General features: G+C 34.7%; 1 protein-coding gene across 5 annotated transcripts in view; it reads left to right on the top strand.

The window, feature by feature from the left end:
- Positions 1 to 364: 364 nt before the first annotated feature.
- LOC128031766 (mitogen-activated protein kinase-binding protein 1-like) overlaps positions 365 to 19,358 on the top strand; it is a 39,649-nt gene continuing 20,655 nt past the window's right edge. For 4 of the 5 annotated variants that reach the window (XM_052620158.1, XM_052620159.1, XM_052620161.1 and 1 more), the window contains exons 1-5: positions 384 to 824; positions 3,817 to 3,908; positions 14,148 to 14,210; positions 15,927 to 15,984; positions 18,633 to 18,803. In XM_052620158.1, coding sequence (XP_052476118.1) covers positions 711 to 824; positions 3,817 to 3,908; positions 14,148 to 14,210; positions 15,927 to 15,984; positions 18,633 to 18,803 — 498 coding nt within the window. In that variant the 5' untranslated portion in view covers positions 384 to 710. Of the gene's footprint in view, positions 825 to 3,816; positions 3,909 to 14,147; positions 14,211 to 15,926; positions 15,985 to 18,632; positions 18,804 to 19,358 lie in introns of all 5 variants that reach the window. The other variant, XM_052620160.1, reaches the window with a different exon arrangement.

The raw sequence follows: 19,358 nt of genomic DNA, 5'->3' as shown, positions 1-19,358 counted from the left end.
GGGTAATGAATACGATAATGCGACAGTTTTCTACTATTCAATTATTTGCAAACATCAAAATAAACACTTTGCCTAAAGTAAACTAATTGTATACATATGTGTATTTAAAGTATAATGGTTAAGTGGCTAAGGCAAATTTTTATATTAATTAAGAGAAGCACGCAACATTTTGTACTCCTGAGATATCAAGTCGCGTTATCTTATTTATATTCAGGAGCCAAGAGGTCCGCCATAACATAAATCGTTAATTGGCCAGCTGCCAAGCGTCCGCCTCCCGATTTTAGCCTTTCAGCCAATCAGAACAGCCGACTGAAAAAACGTCGCCTTGCATAATTAATATTCATGAGCCTTGCCTTTACAGTAGTAGGGTTTGTAAATACACACACCACACCGGTGAAGGTATCATGACTGGAGGTTGTTCGCGGAGCTTTCACACCGGCTCGCCGTCAAACTGCTGATTATACACGAAACATGGTCCATTTTAACAAATGGACGTCAGTGAGGAGCACGTCTCTCACCGACAGGACTACAGCACAGGATTTAAAGCTCCGATAGTGGTGGATTGGTTTAGTATAGGAAATAAACTCGCAGTGAACAGATCATGGCTTATTTTAAACGCGTATTGTTTGTCTAATTGATTAACGACTGTGATTGTAGCGCCCCGCCATTTGTTTGTTGGAAATATTGAATCAACAGCGCACCAAATCAAGATGACAGGGGAACACACAACTATCAAAAGTCGGATTAAAAATCAGATTCCTTCGCCTTTCATTAAATTGAGAAGAAGTAAAGCTGGAAACAACAAAGAGAATCTCAGGGATAAGGTACAGTGCACTACTTACATTAAATTACATGAAGCACGTTACGTATGTAATCTGTTATCTGCAGCTGACAGTGTATCCGATAGCTGGGATTTTCGGCAGTTTAATGCAAGGTGACAATTAATTGGCACTTATATGTCAAAATGTTTCCAGGGTTTTGTTGTGTAAACTTCACAAAGGCATAATGTGGTTCTTTCAGTACAGTGCAACAGCAAGAAGACTAAAAATTACTGACCCATTTGCCACATGTCACAAATCATTTCAAGCCCTGCTAAATGTCATGCTGGGAGATTATAATGCACGGTAATATTAATAATATGAATGGCCCTCAATTAATTAAACACTCGTAATGTTGCAGTGAAAATAAATTGGTCAAAAATGCGCTGCAATATACAGAAACCCTCAGTTTTCAATATAAGATAACATAATATTGAGTGCATTTTCAGTTTGGGGATGAGGGCACCCTTTATTCAGTATATAATATATTTTAAAAAATTCAAGCAGTGGTAAAGTGCATATTGTGAAAATATAATGCTCAAATATGCATTATGATTATTGTATCAGAGTATTAATTAGGCTACTGACTGTTGCATTCCATTCAGATTACCTGTTTACTGCTGCAGACCCTGTCTTGGATGACTGTACTTCCCTCTCATACACAGGAGCCTTGTGGTTTTATGATTGTTGAGGCTGTTGTGCAACTGAAACAAATGCCTTAAATAACTCTGAGACCTAAGCTGCATATGATTTGTTGTTCATAAATTGTACACTGTTGTTCTCACAAGCACATTTTCTGTAACCAAATTCATATCTAAATGGAATGTCTCACTAGTCTGTATTATAGTGTTTATGGTGCTGGATAAGGCATCACTGATATTATTGCTCATTTTATGCCCCATCTCAAATTAAACTTATTCAATTGTATTATATTATATTTTTAAAAGAATAGCTCACCCAAAATGTTACATTTGCTATGGCCATTCAATAGATGACCTTGTTTCCTTAAAAGGTTTGAAGCTCACCAATGGATCCTCTGCAGTGAATGGGTGCCATCAAAATGAGAGTCTAAACAGCTGATAAATATATCATAAAAGCATCATTCACACATGATCTCTTAACAGTAATTTACCTGTTATTTACCAGTAAAGACTGTGTGAAAGGGGCTAATGAAGGAGGGACACAAGCTGTACTGTGGGACAAGAATATAATAAGTAATTTTAAACATTTATGGTTCCTGGTTGCAATGCACAATGCTTCAGAGAAGTCACCCTATGCAATTACATTTCATGCATTTAACATGCATGTCATAATAATAATAAAAATTCAGTATCAAACCGTGATGATCACTGCTGTAGAGACAATAATTTTTACATACCATTTAAGCGCTATGCAAAAGACTCTGTCAAGGTGTCTTTGTTTCGTACAAAAGAGGAGATCTGTCTCTCTTTTTGCCTAAAGCACTTTAGGAATCGCTGGTGTACATAACCCAGACAAAGGAATCTGAGCTTTTTGTAAGACTATACATCAGTTGATCTCTTAGACAGGGCTCTATTTTCCAAGGTTTACACACTGTATGAAAATGAAAGGTGCTGTGCAGTTCATTGACTCCTGGCTCAAGGACTTTGCTGTTCTCCGGTGATCCGACATACAATGATTGCAAGAAAGTTTCTGGAAAAGTGCATGACACAGCCGTGGGTTCAGAAATTCCCATTAGAGATGCTGGATGAGAAATGGTTTAAAGACAGCATGCAATTGAAAATGAGCTCTTTTTCCGTTGTTACAGCACTCTGAGACACAGTGGATATATGGAGGTCTGTCAAAACAACTTTGGAAAGATGATAAATCAAAGCAACAACCACAATTATGGTGTTTTTAGCATCAGCATGTTCAGCACAAATTGTGGTAGTACTGAGGCTACATCCAGCTAACAGTAGGATAATGGATGTGCATGCATATAATTTGATGTCCAAACGCTGACTTCAGCTTTTTGATTTGTTGAAACGTGCATTTTTTGGGGATAAAACAGTAGTAAACGGAAAGACAGCTTGCGTCCTTATTAATGAAATGATGGCAGAAGACCACTTTTATAAACCGGGTGTTGTTCCTTTCAGTTCTCTCTTGACCTGTACTTAATGTGGCCATGACTGATATGAGAGTGTTCTGAGCTTGGATATGGCCATGCTTTCTTTGAAGAGATGGTCTAGGCAGAGGTTTTAATGCATAGAATAAAGGTCTCAGATGCTGAAGACAGGTGTAGATGTTCAATAAACTGGTTTTTATGTGGTTTTCACAGTGCATGTGGATTCCTCATTGTTTTTTGCTGGAATGATAGTATGACATTGTGTGTTCATCTTATACATATTATGCATTATACATAATCTGTAATTATGGTAGTAACAACTTTTGAGTAATGATTTACCACATTTTTATAAATTAGTATTAGTCAGTGCTTATGCAGTTGTAGTGTAAATTTACACTATAATGGGAATGTTATTCACACATTACCCAGCCAGTTTACTGTTTGCAGATTTAAGCATTAAATATTTAATTTTGTTTTTGTGCTTCAAGAACATGTTTCCTTCAGTTTGAACAGTTCAGCACTATTTAAAGTCTCATGGAAAATTTTGAATATTTAATTAATGTTTTAGATATTTTAAAATATTTTGTATTTTAATTTATATATTCAATTTATATTTTATATATTTTAAAATATTTTATATATTATAAATTATATATATATATATATATATATATATATATATATATATATATATATATATATATATATATTTTTTTTTAATGTATATTTAATATATATTGTAAAACATTAATATTTTAATTTATATATTTTCTTTATTTAAAAATATTTACATTTATTTTACATTTATATATTACATTTTTGTGTTGTTCATATTCAAGAATAATTCAGTGTTCAGACAACATTCAAATAATGTGAAGTGCCCATCAAAACTTTTATTTTAATGTAATTCCTCAGGTGACGTTGGAAAAAGTCCTGGGAATCACTTCCGTCGCGAATCGTGCTTTGGCGTGTGACCCACATTCAGGACTGGTTGCCTACCCAGCCGGGTAAGTAACTCAATTTCTCACAATAAGAAAAGTTTTTTTTGGGGATAATTTTGTGACACTTTGCCTGAATAACCAGGTGAATGTAATCAGTGAAATGATGATCTATGATGGTGAGTCAGATCTCATTTTGGAGGTAGTTTTGTAGCACATTGCTAAAAACAGAGCTTGGTGACTCGCAGAAGGAAGTTCTTACTGGCAAAAGAAACCACAGAGAGAAAAAAGAGGAGAGTTAAGAATCTGATAACAGTTGAGTGATCTTAGTGACGTTAGGTGTGGTACAAACAGGAAATGCAGGATTTAGTCTAGCGTTTTACAAAGACAATTTGGCTCTTAAAACATCCTGTAGATGTTCGTTCTCTCTCCAAAGCATGAATGCAGCTTGATTTTGATATTTTTGACCTCCAAATGTATTGAATTAGAGCAGTGGCCAAGAATAAAAATTGCTTTGGCTATTTAATCTCTGGAAAAGTGCACCTGGTCTTGTGATTTATAGTATAACACATTATTACAATCACAAAGTTTTTGAAACAAAATGTTTCCGGACTTGCACAATAGCAATACCACAGTATTTTTTTAATTACTTTGGAGCATCATGCGTCATCATGAGTGGCATTTATTTTATTTGAAATAGATTACAGTTCAAAAGCTATAGTCAGTGGGACTCCAGTAGTGCTGTTCAGGTATATAATTGAAAATAAAGTCATAAAAGTACTGTGTACAGTATGTGTACATTACTGTTCTAAGGATTGGGGTCAGTAAAGTTATTAATACTTTTATTCAGATGCTTTAAGTTGATCACTAATGACAGTAAATAGATTCTTTCTATTCTTTAAAGAATCCTTGAAAAATGCATCTTGGTTTGCACAAAAATATTAAGCAGCGCAACTCTTTTCAGCATTGATATTAATAAGAAATATTTCTTTAGCGATTTCTGTGAGATCAGGTGACACTGGAGACCAGAGTAATGATGCTGATAATTCAGTTTGTATCACAGGAATAAATTACATTATAAAATATATTATAATAGAAAACGAGACTGTTAGGATAGTTGATTGTCCAGCTGATGAAACACTGAAAATGCATGCTTAATAAACATAACTTATAAAAAGTTAAACATGACCTGGCTAGAACGGTATTATGTATTGAACAAATCTGCAAACTGTTGACTGCAGTATAGGAAGGTACAGTAGAAGTGTTCTTTTTATTTTTAAGGCTCACAAAGCTTCTATAACAAACCTCACTCGATGCTAAGTCAGCAGTTTGATTGAGCCAAGCGAGCATTTGGTGCTGATGGCTTGGCTTGCTATAGGTAGGAAAATTAGCGCAGGCTTAAGCAGCTGTCACAGATCCACTAACAGACCCCACACGTCTAAGAGATATCGAGCCAGTCCTTTACGAGGGCTGTAAAATGAACTTTCTTATTTGAATACTGTGCCGATGCTGTAAACAAATGTGAGGTTACCTGAGGTAGTTTACTGTAGTATATGTTTATGCATGCACTGTTAATGTAAAGGAACCAAGTCTGCATTGTTGTAGTAACTGTATATTCCTCCACAAAGCAGATGTTCCCCAGCATTGTGTTGTCCTGCAAGTTTAACTGTTTATTCGATTTATTAGATCATCTAACTTTAAGACTAATGTGAGGTCAAAGTGCATTCAAAGCTTCCGAGATTAAATCAAATCTTGGATTATTATTATTCAAATGAAATATGAATGTTAATTCAAGTCTAAAAGAGCTGTAAACTCCTTCTGGACTGTATTAATTAAAGATGAGGCTATTTGCAGGAAGTTGTCCTATTTTCATGAACTGTACCTAAATTTTGCACTAGATTTGTTTAAGTGCAGTCTGGTTCTATCTGCATGATCTCAGTATGTGCTACAGCTTTTGTAGGGAATATTCACACTGGTCATTTTATTTTTCATTAGATGAGAGAAACTTGCAGGCCAGTATGATTTAAGATTTGGGTCACACCTGCAAAACCGCTGTAGCTACACATATTTGGTGCCACTAAGCTTGTTTGTTAATAAATGCCACCATATCACAGTGAATTTGTTTTTCATTTGAGTTTTTGTTATAGTATTTTATTATTTTATACTTGTTTGGCGTGAATGGACCATCAGCCAGTAATGCATTTTGCTGTTTGGTTTTTAACCTTAACATCAAAACATACAATTCTGTCGTTTCCTGACGTTTTGTATTCCTTTTCTGAAAATTAACACAGAATACATACATAAATACACACACACACACACATATATATATATATATATATATATAGAGAGAGAGAGAGAGAGAGAGAGAGACTAACAAATATATTTAAGTTTTTTAATTTTATAATTAATTAATATTGCATTTTTTCATCACAGGAATAAATTACATTAACATTTTTATAATTGTAATAATATTTCACACTATTGCTGTTTTTACTGCAGTTTTGATAAAGTAAATGCAGACTTGGTGAGATTAAGAAACTTTCTTTTCAAAAACATTAAAATATCTTAATACGTGCTTTCAATAACATAAAAAAAAATATTGATTATAAACTTTATATATTACATATTACCTGAGTTTCTTTCTTGATGACCCCAGAAAAGTGTTCTAAGAAAGTAAAAGGTGTCCTTTTTATATTATGCTGATTTAAAATGACCTTGCTGTTGAGCGAGCCATTTCATGCCCTTTTTTCAACACCCTGCCATGATTCTCACAATGTTTTGTTTTTAATATTTGTCTTAAGGAGAAGTACTGTAACCCTTCATATTAGGCTTTGTTGTGCAGTACAGTGTCAGTGCTATAAGAGGGGTGTACTTTGTGTGGTTTAGGACAGCGTCTTCTGCAAAGCCAGGAAAAACCAGTAGAACCAGAAGCAAACTGCAAAAGCTGAGTTACACATGCCTTTTTGATCTCTTAGCAATTTTTTTTTTTTTTTTTTTTTTTTGTAGATACAGAGGAAGTAAAATTTTCTCGGTATAGTTCTCAATGCTGTGAATTTGCAGGCTCATGAAAAAACAAAACAAATGACTTGCATGCATTAAAATCATATTTATGTATGGAACACATGTACTGAAGTAAACGGATCAATTTATTGCAAATCTACATAGTCATTTATAGTATTAAGGCACCCTTAGCTAATTTATCAATTTCTGCATGCAGGAACATCTGTGAACTGTATTTGAGCATTTGAATGATGAATGAGTTCTGGTGTAATGTGGTGGTCACTGTAGAATAGATATGAGCGTAATGAATAAATGGCCCTCTGTGTTAATCAAAGATACATGAAAATGTGTGTGCTGCGGTAAAGTGGGTCAGTAGAGCAGAACGGACGGATGATGGATATGAGGAAGGGAGGAAAGGGTGACATGGGCAGAGTAAAAAAATAAAGGAAGGTTGTAGCAGTAGAGGTTGATTTAGCATTGCTGTGGTGTGTGTGGTCGTTCTCTCTGCTGCATTGCAGTATTCAGCACTCATGAGGCTCTCCGGCTCCACACACACACACAATCCCTAATGACATCTCACGCTAACACACACATGCTCCGAGAGCAGAGCCGCAATCTAAAGACACCCGTGGGAATACCAAACAAGTAGAAGCCACTCATGCCGGAGATCATTTTAGGATAAATTAAAATACAAGTATCAATTTTATTCTGCCTCTGCAGTCATGTACTTGAAGAATGACAATAATTGAAAATCGTAGTTGGCTACTTGTAAAAGTGTATAGATGAGTGATGAATTCAACTGATGAATATGCAAAACACACACACACACACACACACACGTATCTCAACATCAGTTTAACTCACTTGAAGGTCACTGCGGAAGGATGATTTTTGCAAGGCTGGTCTGTACGAAAGCAGTGGAATCCCTTTACTAACATCTTTCTTCTACAAGTACATGGTTAGTGATATATACTGCATAAAGCTGATGGTCACTTGAAGGAAGTAATGTTGCCATCTGTGATCCAGGATGACCAAAACTCTGACCAAAACTAATTTTCACAGGTTGAGAATGAAATAAGTCAATATTTGAAATAAAAGTTTAACACAGCAAACATGAAGATATATTTTACTTCTTCAATTTTTAACCCTCTCATTTCCTTACAATGAAAGCAGAATGTTAGTAGGTTTTATATTTACATGCACCGGCTCCATCTGAATATATAAATAGATAAAACAAAACTGACATTATATACAGGTACCTGTCAAAAGTTTTTTTTTTAATGTTTATGTAAGAATGTTCTTATGCTAAATATTTCTTATGCAGTAATATTGTAAAATGATTACAACTGCAAAAAAAAAAAAATATATATATATTAAATGTTTTTCTGTTTTAATATATTTTCAAATGTAATTTATTCTGTGATGTAAAGCTGAATATCATTACTCCAGTCTTTTCTTTTTTACTCAAGGGAGTGTTTTGAAAGCCTGTTTATCCTTTTATTTATTTTATTTATCCTTATTTTTGCAATTGCATTGGGTGATGATCGTGGCACAGAAGAGATGAGCAGGAAGGTTGCCTAAGCACATCATAGTAGCAGGTATTCCCTACAGTGCATGATCCTCTGCCATCTGAAAGTGTGCTGACTGCTGGGCCCAGACGCGCAGGATTAGGACAACCTGGTCACCATCTGTCTGAGGCAGAGGAGCGACCAGGCTTGGGTCACTGGGGAGGTCTGGCTAATAGCCAGACTTACAGCTGGGCTCAGTCTTGGTTGTGATGGGGAGTGATGCCTGTGTGTGCGCCTCACCACCTGTCTGTGTTTTATCCCACTCACCAGAGGAAGGAAGACTAAAACTGTCCATATTTTGATCTGCCTCATCTTGAACCTTTGTTCACACACACACACACACACACACACACACACACACACACAGAGAGACGCACACAAAACTGTCTACAACCAGAACAGTTGTTTAATCTGAGAGACCATAACACAAGCTGTTTGTGATCTAGTTATCTTTAGCCTTTGCTATACATCAGCTTTGGGCTTGTTTTAAGTACTTTCTAGAATGAATAAACAGTTTCTTACTGTTTTGTATCACACTTGATGATGTTCACAGTAATGCTGGTTCAAATTGTGATGTGAAAATCTGCTTCTTTATAAGAAACAAAGACATAAAGGCATTTTTAACTTCAAACTGTTGCTTCTGGCTAAAGAAAAAGAAAGATATTTGAAAAATATCTAAAGAATTTCACTTATGAAATTCTTCATTCCAAAGTGACAGCAACATTGAATACCGACTAACTGTTTTGGATGTCCATAAGTACTTTGCACAGAGGCGGGTAGTAACGAGTTACATTTACTTCGTTACATTTACTTGAGTACATGTTTTGTGTGACTAATACTTTCGGAGTATATTTAAAGACGGGTACTTTTACTCAAGTAAATTTTTTGTGAAAATACTGTACATTTACTTCGTTACTATGGGTGACCCTCCTCTTGTTATCTTAATGCAATACAATTTATAAATGCTTCAGTTTATTCCAAAAGCCTTCTACTTTTCGCTAAGCAATGAGCGATGCCACTTTGCGAATTATTCATTCTTTTGAGTCAATTATGTTAAAAGACTTTGATCAAACCATTTGGCAAACAAGTGAATTATTTCGCGAATCGTGAATGATTTGATTTTAATGATTCATTCAGTTCCCTGCCGCACACACTAAGCCGTCTGAAGCAGTTCTGACTCAAATTTGTAACAGAAAGTATAAGAATATCAAGAGCATTGAAGACATGGCTCTGGATATATAGTCAATTGAAAACAAATCTGCAAAGGCTATTGTTTGCTAGCGATGAAGATCTTCATTAGATGAACACCGCGTGCACTATCTACAGTTCATCAGTTAGATAGGCTACATTCGATTACAGCACACAATACCAATATGACATTACCAGTTTGTTGTGTGTGTAACTTATTAAATACAATGTATTGTATGTAGGCTATAATTTAATTTATCGATGCAAATTTTCATCAGCTGTTCCTCCAGTTTTCAGAGTCATGATCCTTCGGAAATCATTCTAATATATTGACTTATTACCAGAGATGGAAACAGTTTTACTGCTTAATATTTTTCATTTGATTATTTGATGAATAGAAAGTAGTGATGCACTGATTTTGGACGATACCAATAACCGATAATTCCTTAAATATGAAAGCCGATAACCGATATGTTGGCCAATAAATCTAAATCCGCATTTTTACATAATTTTTGAGAACCTGATTGCCAAAAAAGTCTCACCATTAAAGCTAAAAAGAACATATTATATGCTATATGCTTATATATTACATAACTTTTATATATATATATATATATATATATATATATATATATATATATATATATATATATAAATAAAAATTGACTATAGATATACAGTATATCTATAGCTAACTGTGTTATGTGTAGTGTTAACTGTAAGTTTGTCTAATGGTACACTGTGTGTACTGACCATATAAATGTGCATATTGCACACTTTCACCCATTGATGTCTGTTGGTTATATGTTAACTGTTTCTGGAGCTAGCTCCCAAGAATTTCACTCACCAAAGCGCATGTGCTGTGGTGATGTGACAATAAAAGTGACTTGACTTGACTTTACTACATGATCCAAAGTAACTTGTAACTAACTACTTGAGTTTTTTTTTTATCCAATACTTTTTTACTCTTACTCAAGTAATTACTCAGACTATTACTTTTAGTTTACTTGAGTAATTTTTTTCTATAAGTACTTTTGCTTCTACCCACCTCTGACTTTGCTATCAACATGTAATGTCACTGTATCTGTTTATAATAGTCTGGTTATGGAGATATGGAGAACTGTAGAGGGTTTGGTGGCCTAAGATCACTGAAGCAGTCATTTGCTTGATCTGTGCATTGCTACACTTCACTTGGCTTATTCGATTCACTGCTAGGTGAGATAATGAGCTGGATCAGCTTTTTCTGGGTTTCAAGAAGCACATGATGGCACACGTGGGCCCTGCAGAGTTTCACAACAACAGCCAATATATTCACACGCAAGATACATTGTCATTACTTGATAACTTGTTTTACGCAGAATCTCATGATTCATATAAACTTCCTCATTGCCGAGCTTTTCTTATAAAGTTCTCATGTCTGAAATGGTACAATGACATTCATATGAAATCAGTCAAAATTGTATGGAACTCTGCTGAAAACTCCAGATTTTCATAGAAATTTGAGTTTAGCTCTGGGCTGAAACTGTATAGTGAAGAATTACCAAAGAAAAATAAAAGATTTTAGTTTAGTTTCAGTTGTAGACTTTGGTGGTGGAATGTTTATCCCAATGCTCATAGAGTAAAATGTGAGAATTAAATTACAGCTAAAATAAAATAAAAATTCTAGATTAAAATATTTTTAATAAGTAAAAAAAAGTCAATAGAAATTACTAAAATGGTAATGGAAATATGTGACAAAAGCCCATATAATTACTAAAATATAAACAAATAATTAAATGAAAATTGAAAATATTAAAATAAAAGCTAATTCAAAATATTATTAAATACTATAATAGTACTAAAATAACACTGAAATGGTTTAATAACAGTTTTTGTTTATATAACAGCTCAAACAATTATATTTGTCCTATATCTCATAAGCACTGAATTATTTTTAGAGTTTCCCTTCTAAATTCTGTGAAATAGGCTGTGCTTTGGGTGCTTTTATAGTTTATTTTTGAGAACAGTTATATCTCTATAGACTTCGTTAGGCACAATTCAGTGCCTCGGTATGTTAACTGATTCAGTTCGATGTTAGGGTTCATTTGCTGGCTCGACCTATTGTAAACTTGTTTTCCAAGACAAGTATTTTGGAAAAACATCAACCTGCTCAGCCTGTTGAAGAGAGTATGCAAATAAGTGCTGATGTTGGCTGAGATATGTGACATTTAAGACAGCTAAATATAGATTAGACATCAATATAACACAACATTCGCCTGAAGATTACATGAACAAAACTCAAACAATATAAAAATATATTGTTCAAAGTTATCCTGATTTAGACTTTAAAATTAGATCACATTTGTTAACATTGCATTATATGAACATACCGTGAACGACACTTTTAATTTGAGCTAAATTTTTAGATATTTTTTGTTTACAAGGCCAGGCATATTTGCTGACTGTGCACTGATTCATATCAGCTTATCTTTGTAATGGAAGGAGCCATAGATGTTCTTACAACAGGCTTGCATAGTCATTGATCCGAGGCCTGTCAATCCCATCAGCAGCTTGGCTTGTATGTGGTGCAGGAGATCCATTATTGGTATTACCTGCCAACAATGAAGGTCCACTTCTCCTTTGTTTCCCTGTCTTTGGTATCAGTGGTTTCTAGAGACATGAGTAATGTGCAATTGAAGCATGAGGTCATCTGTTCTGTCCCTCTCTTCTCAGACGCACAGAGCTTGATGACAGGGAGGCTTTAACTTGGCCGATTCCAAACGGGGCTCTTCCTGTGGCTGGGGGAGACCGAGCGCTTGTGTGGCTTTGAGCTTTCTTTGTGTGTGTGTTTCATTTAAACTGACCAATAGAGCTGGACCTTTGCCAGTGGAAGAGACCTTTACTCTGAAGATGTAGTTTCATTAAAGCAGACATTTGATTATCTCTATAAAGTCTGGTACACGTTTGCACATGAATTAATTCTGTCTAAGCATCCCCCATTTAGACAGGATGGGGCTTCCTGTATGGCTTTGTTTTATTTTTTTTATGTAAGATTTAGTGAGGATGTAATGTAAAATAACAAATTTCATGGAAGATCTTTTGGTAAGAATTTTTTGTAATATGATTTAATATGATGGTTTTGAAAATGAAGCAGACTATAAAGGTGTGATTTGAGGAAATCCTGTTTCTCACTACTAAGTACCTCAAATAAATCTCTTGATTATCTGTCATGTTCGATGTCATGAGTCTCACAAACATGTGTGTGGGCAGAAAACATGGACCCTGAACTCTAAGAAGGCGCGTAGCAGGGAGCCTGACCCTTGCAATTTTGTGTATATGAATGAGTACAAATATTTTATTCATTTATTTATTTCCTACATTCCTTCCTTTCTTCCCTATCCAATGATTATTTTTTATATGAGTCTAAATTATAATAAATAAATAATTATAATAATAAATAATATCATTAATTTTATTTATTTTTATATATGCTATATGTTTTAATTCTACATCATATACAATTTTACATCAATTTAAAAACTGTATTAATTTATGCTGTGCATGCATCTATATATCTATCCAAATATTCATCCAACTATCTGTTTCTTTATCTATATCTTTATTTATAGATTTAGTTTGTGAGTTTAATTGCAACTAATGTATCAGATAGTCTGAGCACTCTTCTCCTTTGCGTGGCTGTGGAAATGCATGGCAGGGTGTTTTTGCTTTTCTGAAAACTGATTTAAGCACAAACTGTCTCTGTATCAGCATTTTACTTTTAGTAGGGACTTCAGCATTTTGTTTATGCAGTTATTTGTGAAAATGTGTGTTTTAGCAGTTTTTACTTGTTCTTATTTTTCTGACTGTACCAATGGATTCAGCAGTGGTCGTTGACGTGTTTCCTCTGTGTTCTGTTTGTCTGACTGCCTTCCTTTTCTGACATTGTCTCAGGCAGTCTTTATACCACCAGCTCTACAGTACTTCCATATGAAAGGCTGTAAAGGGCTTGTGTTTGTTTTTCATTCTTTGAAAAGGAATGAGATTGTTCCTGTATTTGGGAGATAAAAAAGGCAGAGGATAAGACTCGACTCTGTCACACACTGCACCCGTACAACACAAAACCCAAAATAACACACCTAGAAAATAAATTGTGGCAGCAGTATAGTACATTGACCTTTTAGATAGCAATACCATACTTTGTTATAATATGTTCACCAGAAACATAAAACATGATATTCACAGTAAATACAGTAGCACTCCAAGGTACTTCAAATACTATCATGGTAACTGCTCTAACTAAAACATTAACAGACACAGGATATGATACATTGTTAAATGTTGGCCTACAAAATCAGGTATAAGCATGTTAAAATAAGTATCTTTTTGTCTAATTTAGGTAGTAGAAAACACCACTCCATGATTTAGGTAGTGGAATTGTGGGATTGTGGCTTCTGGGCTGCTAACCCAAAGGTTGTCATTGATTAAGAAAATTGTTTTGTTTATGTTGTTTTGGATTGAAAGTGTCAGCTAAATCCCATTTTAATGACCCCTTTCTTTTGTCATTTTATAGGTGTGTGGTGGTGCTACTGAACCCTAAGAAAAACAAACAGCATCATATCCTCAATAGCTCCAGGTAAGACTTTCATACTTTTGTAACCAAGCGCAATGTGGATAAATGTCACCTCTTATGGCTCATTAGCTGCACAAGTGTACTACATTCTTATAAATAAAGGTTCTTTATTGGCATCTAAGGGTAAACCTTTCTATTCCACTAAAGGTTCTCTATACATTATAAAAAAAAAGAAGGTTCTTTGACGGCATTGATGGTTCCATGAAGAACCTTTAACACCTGTGTAACATTTCCATTCCAAAAAAAGGTTCTTTATAGTTGAAAAACGATCTTTAAAGCTGCGGTAGGGCACTTTTGACGCTCTAGCGGTTAATAAACAGAACTGCATTTTGCTGAAGAACATCGTAGCCGGAACTACTTCTCTCTGTTTATGTCTATGAAGAATCACAAAGGTACTGGGTTACTCCGCCGCGGTACCCCCGAAGCAATCTAAAATAGTCAGAATATAAACACTTATTATAGGTGCACCCTAGTGATTCAGGACAAGCCAAAAACACGGTTTGGAAAATGGATTCATGGTGTAATCGCTTATTATATACATTTTTCTACATTTTGAACACAAACAAAGTTACAGACCGCAGCTCTGATTGGTTATTTTTTACCGGGAGCGATGGAGTTTCTGCAAATGGCAATAGGAGCACTGGGAGGAGCCAGAGGAGCTTGATTTTTTCACAGATTATCCGTCTCATATTCTACTGTCTACTGTCATAATGACAGGTTTAATAAATATGTAAAAAATATTTTTTTACCAAAGTTCCCTACAGCACCTTTAAAGAGCCACTGAAGTGTTTGAAAATGCACAGTGTTATTTTATGTGTTGAGGTAATTTCAACTGAAATGGGACGACAGGTTGGGACATTTAGAGCAGCCCCGTCCTCTTTTTAAATAACCAATAGCGTTTCATTTATAATCTCACATCTCGGGCCAGAGCCATTGAGCTTGGTAAAGCACTGTGTGCGCTGCGCAATGTTTCATCCCAATGGAAAGCATATTTACATTGTCTGAATCGTTCATTATCCCCAGTATAGTGACCAATTCATACTGTGAAAAAGTGAACGATTTCAGCCAGAGCTTCAGTATCTGTTTATAATATAGGGGCGGGACGCTTCATATTCTAGAGAGCATTTGATTGGACAGAAAGTTTGATGAGAAGCTGAAGTGCAGGGTCAAAATCAACTGATCCATATTGATTAAAAGTTTTTAAAAATGTTTTCTAAATGCGAATTTTGTCGCATGTTAAGGCTAACATATTCATACAAAAAAAACAAAAAACTTCAATAATGATTTCATGAGGAATTTTAATTAAATTTTAAAATGTTCTCCACACTAACAAAACGGTTCCTTTCAGAACTGTTCACTAAGTTTCTTTATGGAAAACAAAATGGTATTTCATTACTGGGAAAATAAAAACATTTTGGAAGTTTGTCAAAATGTTCTTTACACTAAGAAAAAAAATTGTTTCTTTTAAGAACTAAAAAAAAATATATATTTTTTTTCTAAACTGGCTTACTGTCACACAACCCTGTCTGCCACTGGTTGACCAAACAGATAGTCCTGTCCCAAACTCATGCCACTGGTTCAGCAAATATCATTGTGTTGGGATGCTCAAACATATAATCATCATAAGTAATGGGTGACCAGATGGAGAGGAAGTCTCTTACATAGCAGGATGCATACACTTCAACATTGTCTTAAATACTTCCGTCCACTCTCTCACAGGAAAACCATCACTACGCTCTCCTTCTCTGCTGATGGCAGATACATGGTCACTGGTGAGGTAAGTACTCAACTGCTCAGTATATCTGTGCTTTGTGGTTACATCACATGATCCAGTAGGAAATCAGGAGCTCTGGAACAGTATCTCACTTAGATAAAGCTGATGTAGGCGCTGTATGAACATAAAGCTCTCTATCTTGTACCTTCAGTACTGAAATCTGAAATCCCTGTGAGCAATGACTAACCATCAGTGTAATTTGTCTCTTATCACAGTGGAGTCAAGTACAGACAAATGTGATGATGGTTGCTTTCCTTCCTCAATTTTGCAGCACTAACATTTGGATTAGGAGGGATTTATTGCTTTGACTGCAATATATAAATCGCACAGAAGTCCAAATTATAATAAAACACAGACACACGGTATTACAATCTTCAGAATAAAACTAAATGATTGAAACAATAACAGTATTAAAACTTTTAAAAGTATTTTAAAAAGTATAAAAAATTACTTTGTTTGTTTAAAGACAACATGAAATATAACAAAACGTATAACTTCTGTAATCTGACATATTATTAGAAATATTAGCAGGAAGTAATGCAGAATGAAAGCTGATTTTGTCTGTCTGAATTTGATTGGATCATTTGATCAGCTGGATTGATAATACCAGTTATTATTATTAATTTTCCCTTTATGAGCAGACTTAATTATGTCATCTGAGAAGAAAAAGGGGTTGAAATAGTGTTTCTAGCTAGAGTGTTAAATGGTTCCCTATTATACTGAAATTTCAGGGAATTTCAAAAGTTTAATTTTCAAGGCCTTTAAACATTTATTTAATAAAATCATGAAAATGTATATAGTCATTATACATTTTGGTAGTTCTGCTCAGTTCTGAAGCATTATTATTTATAGTTTACTCACTTTCATGTTTTTTTCTAACCTGTATGACTTTATATCTTCTGTGCAACACAAACGCACACACACAAATATATATATATATATATGTATATGTATATGTATATGTATATCGAGCAATGCCGTTATCCAAACAGATTTGATGACCATACTTCTACTGTATGGAAGAAAAAGACATTATTCAAAATATCTTGATTTATTCATCTCAAAAAAAGAAAGTAAGTCCTTTAAGGTGGTTAAATTATACTTTAAATTATTTATTTGAATTTTTGGGTGAACTATCCCTTTAAGAAAAATGTGCATTGATGAAGCGTCCATACCTCTGGTCACAGGCATGCCACTAATGTCTGGAACAGTAGTGTGGACCGTGATAAGAGCTGCTTGGACTTTGTTTGCAAGACTGAACATGAGCACAGATCCTGTCTGCTTCTCTAATCCACTAAATCATGTGAATGGGTGATGTGTGTGTGTGTTTGCACAAAAAAGTAATCCTTTCTGTTTGAGAGGGGTTTTTAACTCCAGCATGTGAAAGTGATGTGAGTTTGTGTTCACTGGCTGCCATGGCAACAGGCGGCATCATGCCAACCTGCACACAGACTGTGTCTGCGGTCATAAAAAGGTCAAAGCGGGAGCACCAAGAAAGGGCAAGGAAGAGAGCATGTAGGGAGGAAGAGAAAGAAAATGTGCCTGGAGGAAGAGACCGAAACAGTCTGGAATCGGCATTTGTCTGCGCACTGTGGTTTGACCTCTGACCCCTACATACTCACCGTGAATCCCCAGCAGCACTGAATTCTGTTTAGATGTTGGCAGCACAGTCCTGTATTAAAGCGGGATGTTGTGTTAGATTAATCACAACGAATCTTCATTAATTCCTTTTGGTTTGCGGTGATCTGACATGATCTGTCTTGATTGGAGTTGCGTAACGTGGGATCTATGTCAACGTGTTGCACAAACAAGCATTGCACTAAACAGAAAGGTGCTCTTGAATACATGCTTGCAATACATCAAAATACAAAGCCAAGGTTCCCACAGTCAGATAAAATATGAAAATATCAAGGGATGTAAATATGATAGTGATTTTCAGGCCAGGAAAAATCAACATTTCTATAATATATAACATACAGTATAGACATTGTTTATGTGTTTAATTATTTATTTATTCATTTTTGAACAAACTCTCTTATGCTTAACAAGGCTGCACTTATTTGATCAAAAAAAAACACAGTGGAAATTTAATATAAAATTATGAAGTATTATTACAATTTAAAATAACTTTTCTAATTGTATATATTTTAACATTTAATTTCTTTGAATGAATTTCCAGCAGTCTTTACAGTGTCATCTGATCCTTCAATATGATGATTTGATGCTCAAGAAACATTTCTTATTATTTTCAGTGTTGAAAACAGTTATGCAGGTTCATATTTTTGTGAAACCTTTGCTACATTTTTTTCAGGAATATTTTGATGAAAAGAAAGTTTTAAAGAATAGCATTATATGTTAAGTAATAGACATATTTTTTTAATATTATAAATATTATCTTTGCTACCATTGATCAGCCACTTTTGATTAATGCATTCTCTAAGAATAAAATGTATAAATTCATAAAAAAAAATCTTACTGATATATATATATATATATATTTATATATGTTTATTGTATGTTTCTAAATATAATTTTTTTTTTGTTCTTAATCTGGTAGATTTAGCTCTTGTTTTGAGATTGTCTGGACTAAAACATGTCGACAGCCTTCATAATCTTTCTCTCTCTCTCTCTCTCTCTCTCTCTCTCTCTAGAGCGGTCATATGCCGGCGGTGCGTGTCTGGGATGTGGCAGAGAGGACACAGGTGGCAGAGTTACAGAACCATGAACACGGCGTGGCGTGTGTGGCTTTCTCTCCCAACAGTAAATACATCGTCAGCGTGGGTTTCCAACATGACATGATGGTTAACGTCTGGGCCTGGAAGGTGACTAGCAACATTCGTACAGTCGTGAAAGATGGTTTTCATTTAGTTTATTATTTTTATATTTGCTGTTTGATGTGCTTTTCCTGGAGGAAATAGCAGTGTTTGCAATGCTATAAAGGAATGGTGTTAACACAAGGCAACACTATATTTGTAGTGCACTATAAAGAACGTACATTATAATTTATACAGTGTATGCTTATAGTTGAAGAAAGAAAAGAAGAGTCATTTAAAGGAATAGTTCATCCAAAAATGAAAACCGTACTCACTCTCAGGCCATTTAAGATGTAGATGAGTTTGTTTCTTCATCAGATCAGATTTGGAGAAATCTGGAGAAATCCACTTTCTCACCAGTGGATCCTCTGCAGTGAATGGGTGCAAACTGAGTGTCCAAACTGCTGATAAAAACATCACAATAATCCACAAAGCCCCATCAATTAACTTCTAATAAAGCGAAAAAGCTGTGTATTTGTAATTGTATTTGTAAAAAAAAAAAAAATCCGTCAAATTGTTGCTTTTGGTTCAAATACAAGTCCTCTATCCATAATATTGCTTTTT

This window comes from Carassius gibelio, chromosome A17 (assembly GCF_023724105.1).
Source record: "Carassius gibelio isolate Cgi1373 ecotype wild population from Czech Republic chromosome A17, carGib1.2-hapl.c, whole genome shotgun sequence".
Classification (NCBI taxonomy): domain Eukaryota; kingdom Metazoa; phylum Chordata; class Actinopteri; order Cypriniformes; family Cyprinidae; genus Carassius; species Carassius gibelio.
Note: the sequence above shows the minus strand (reverse complement) of the source record. Positions and strands in the feature narration are given on the sequence as shown.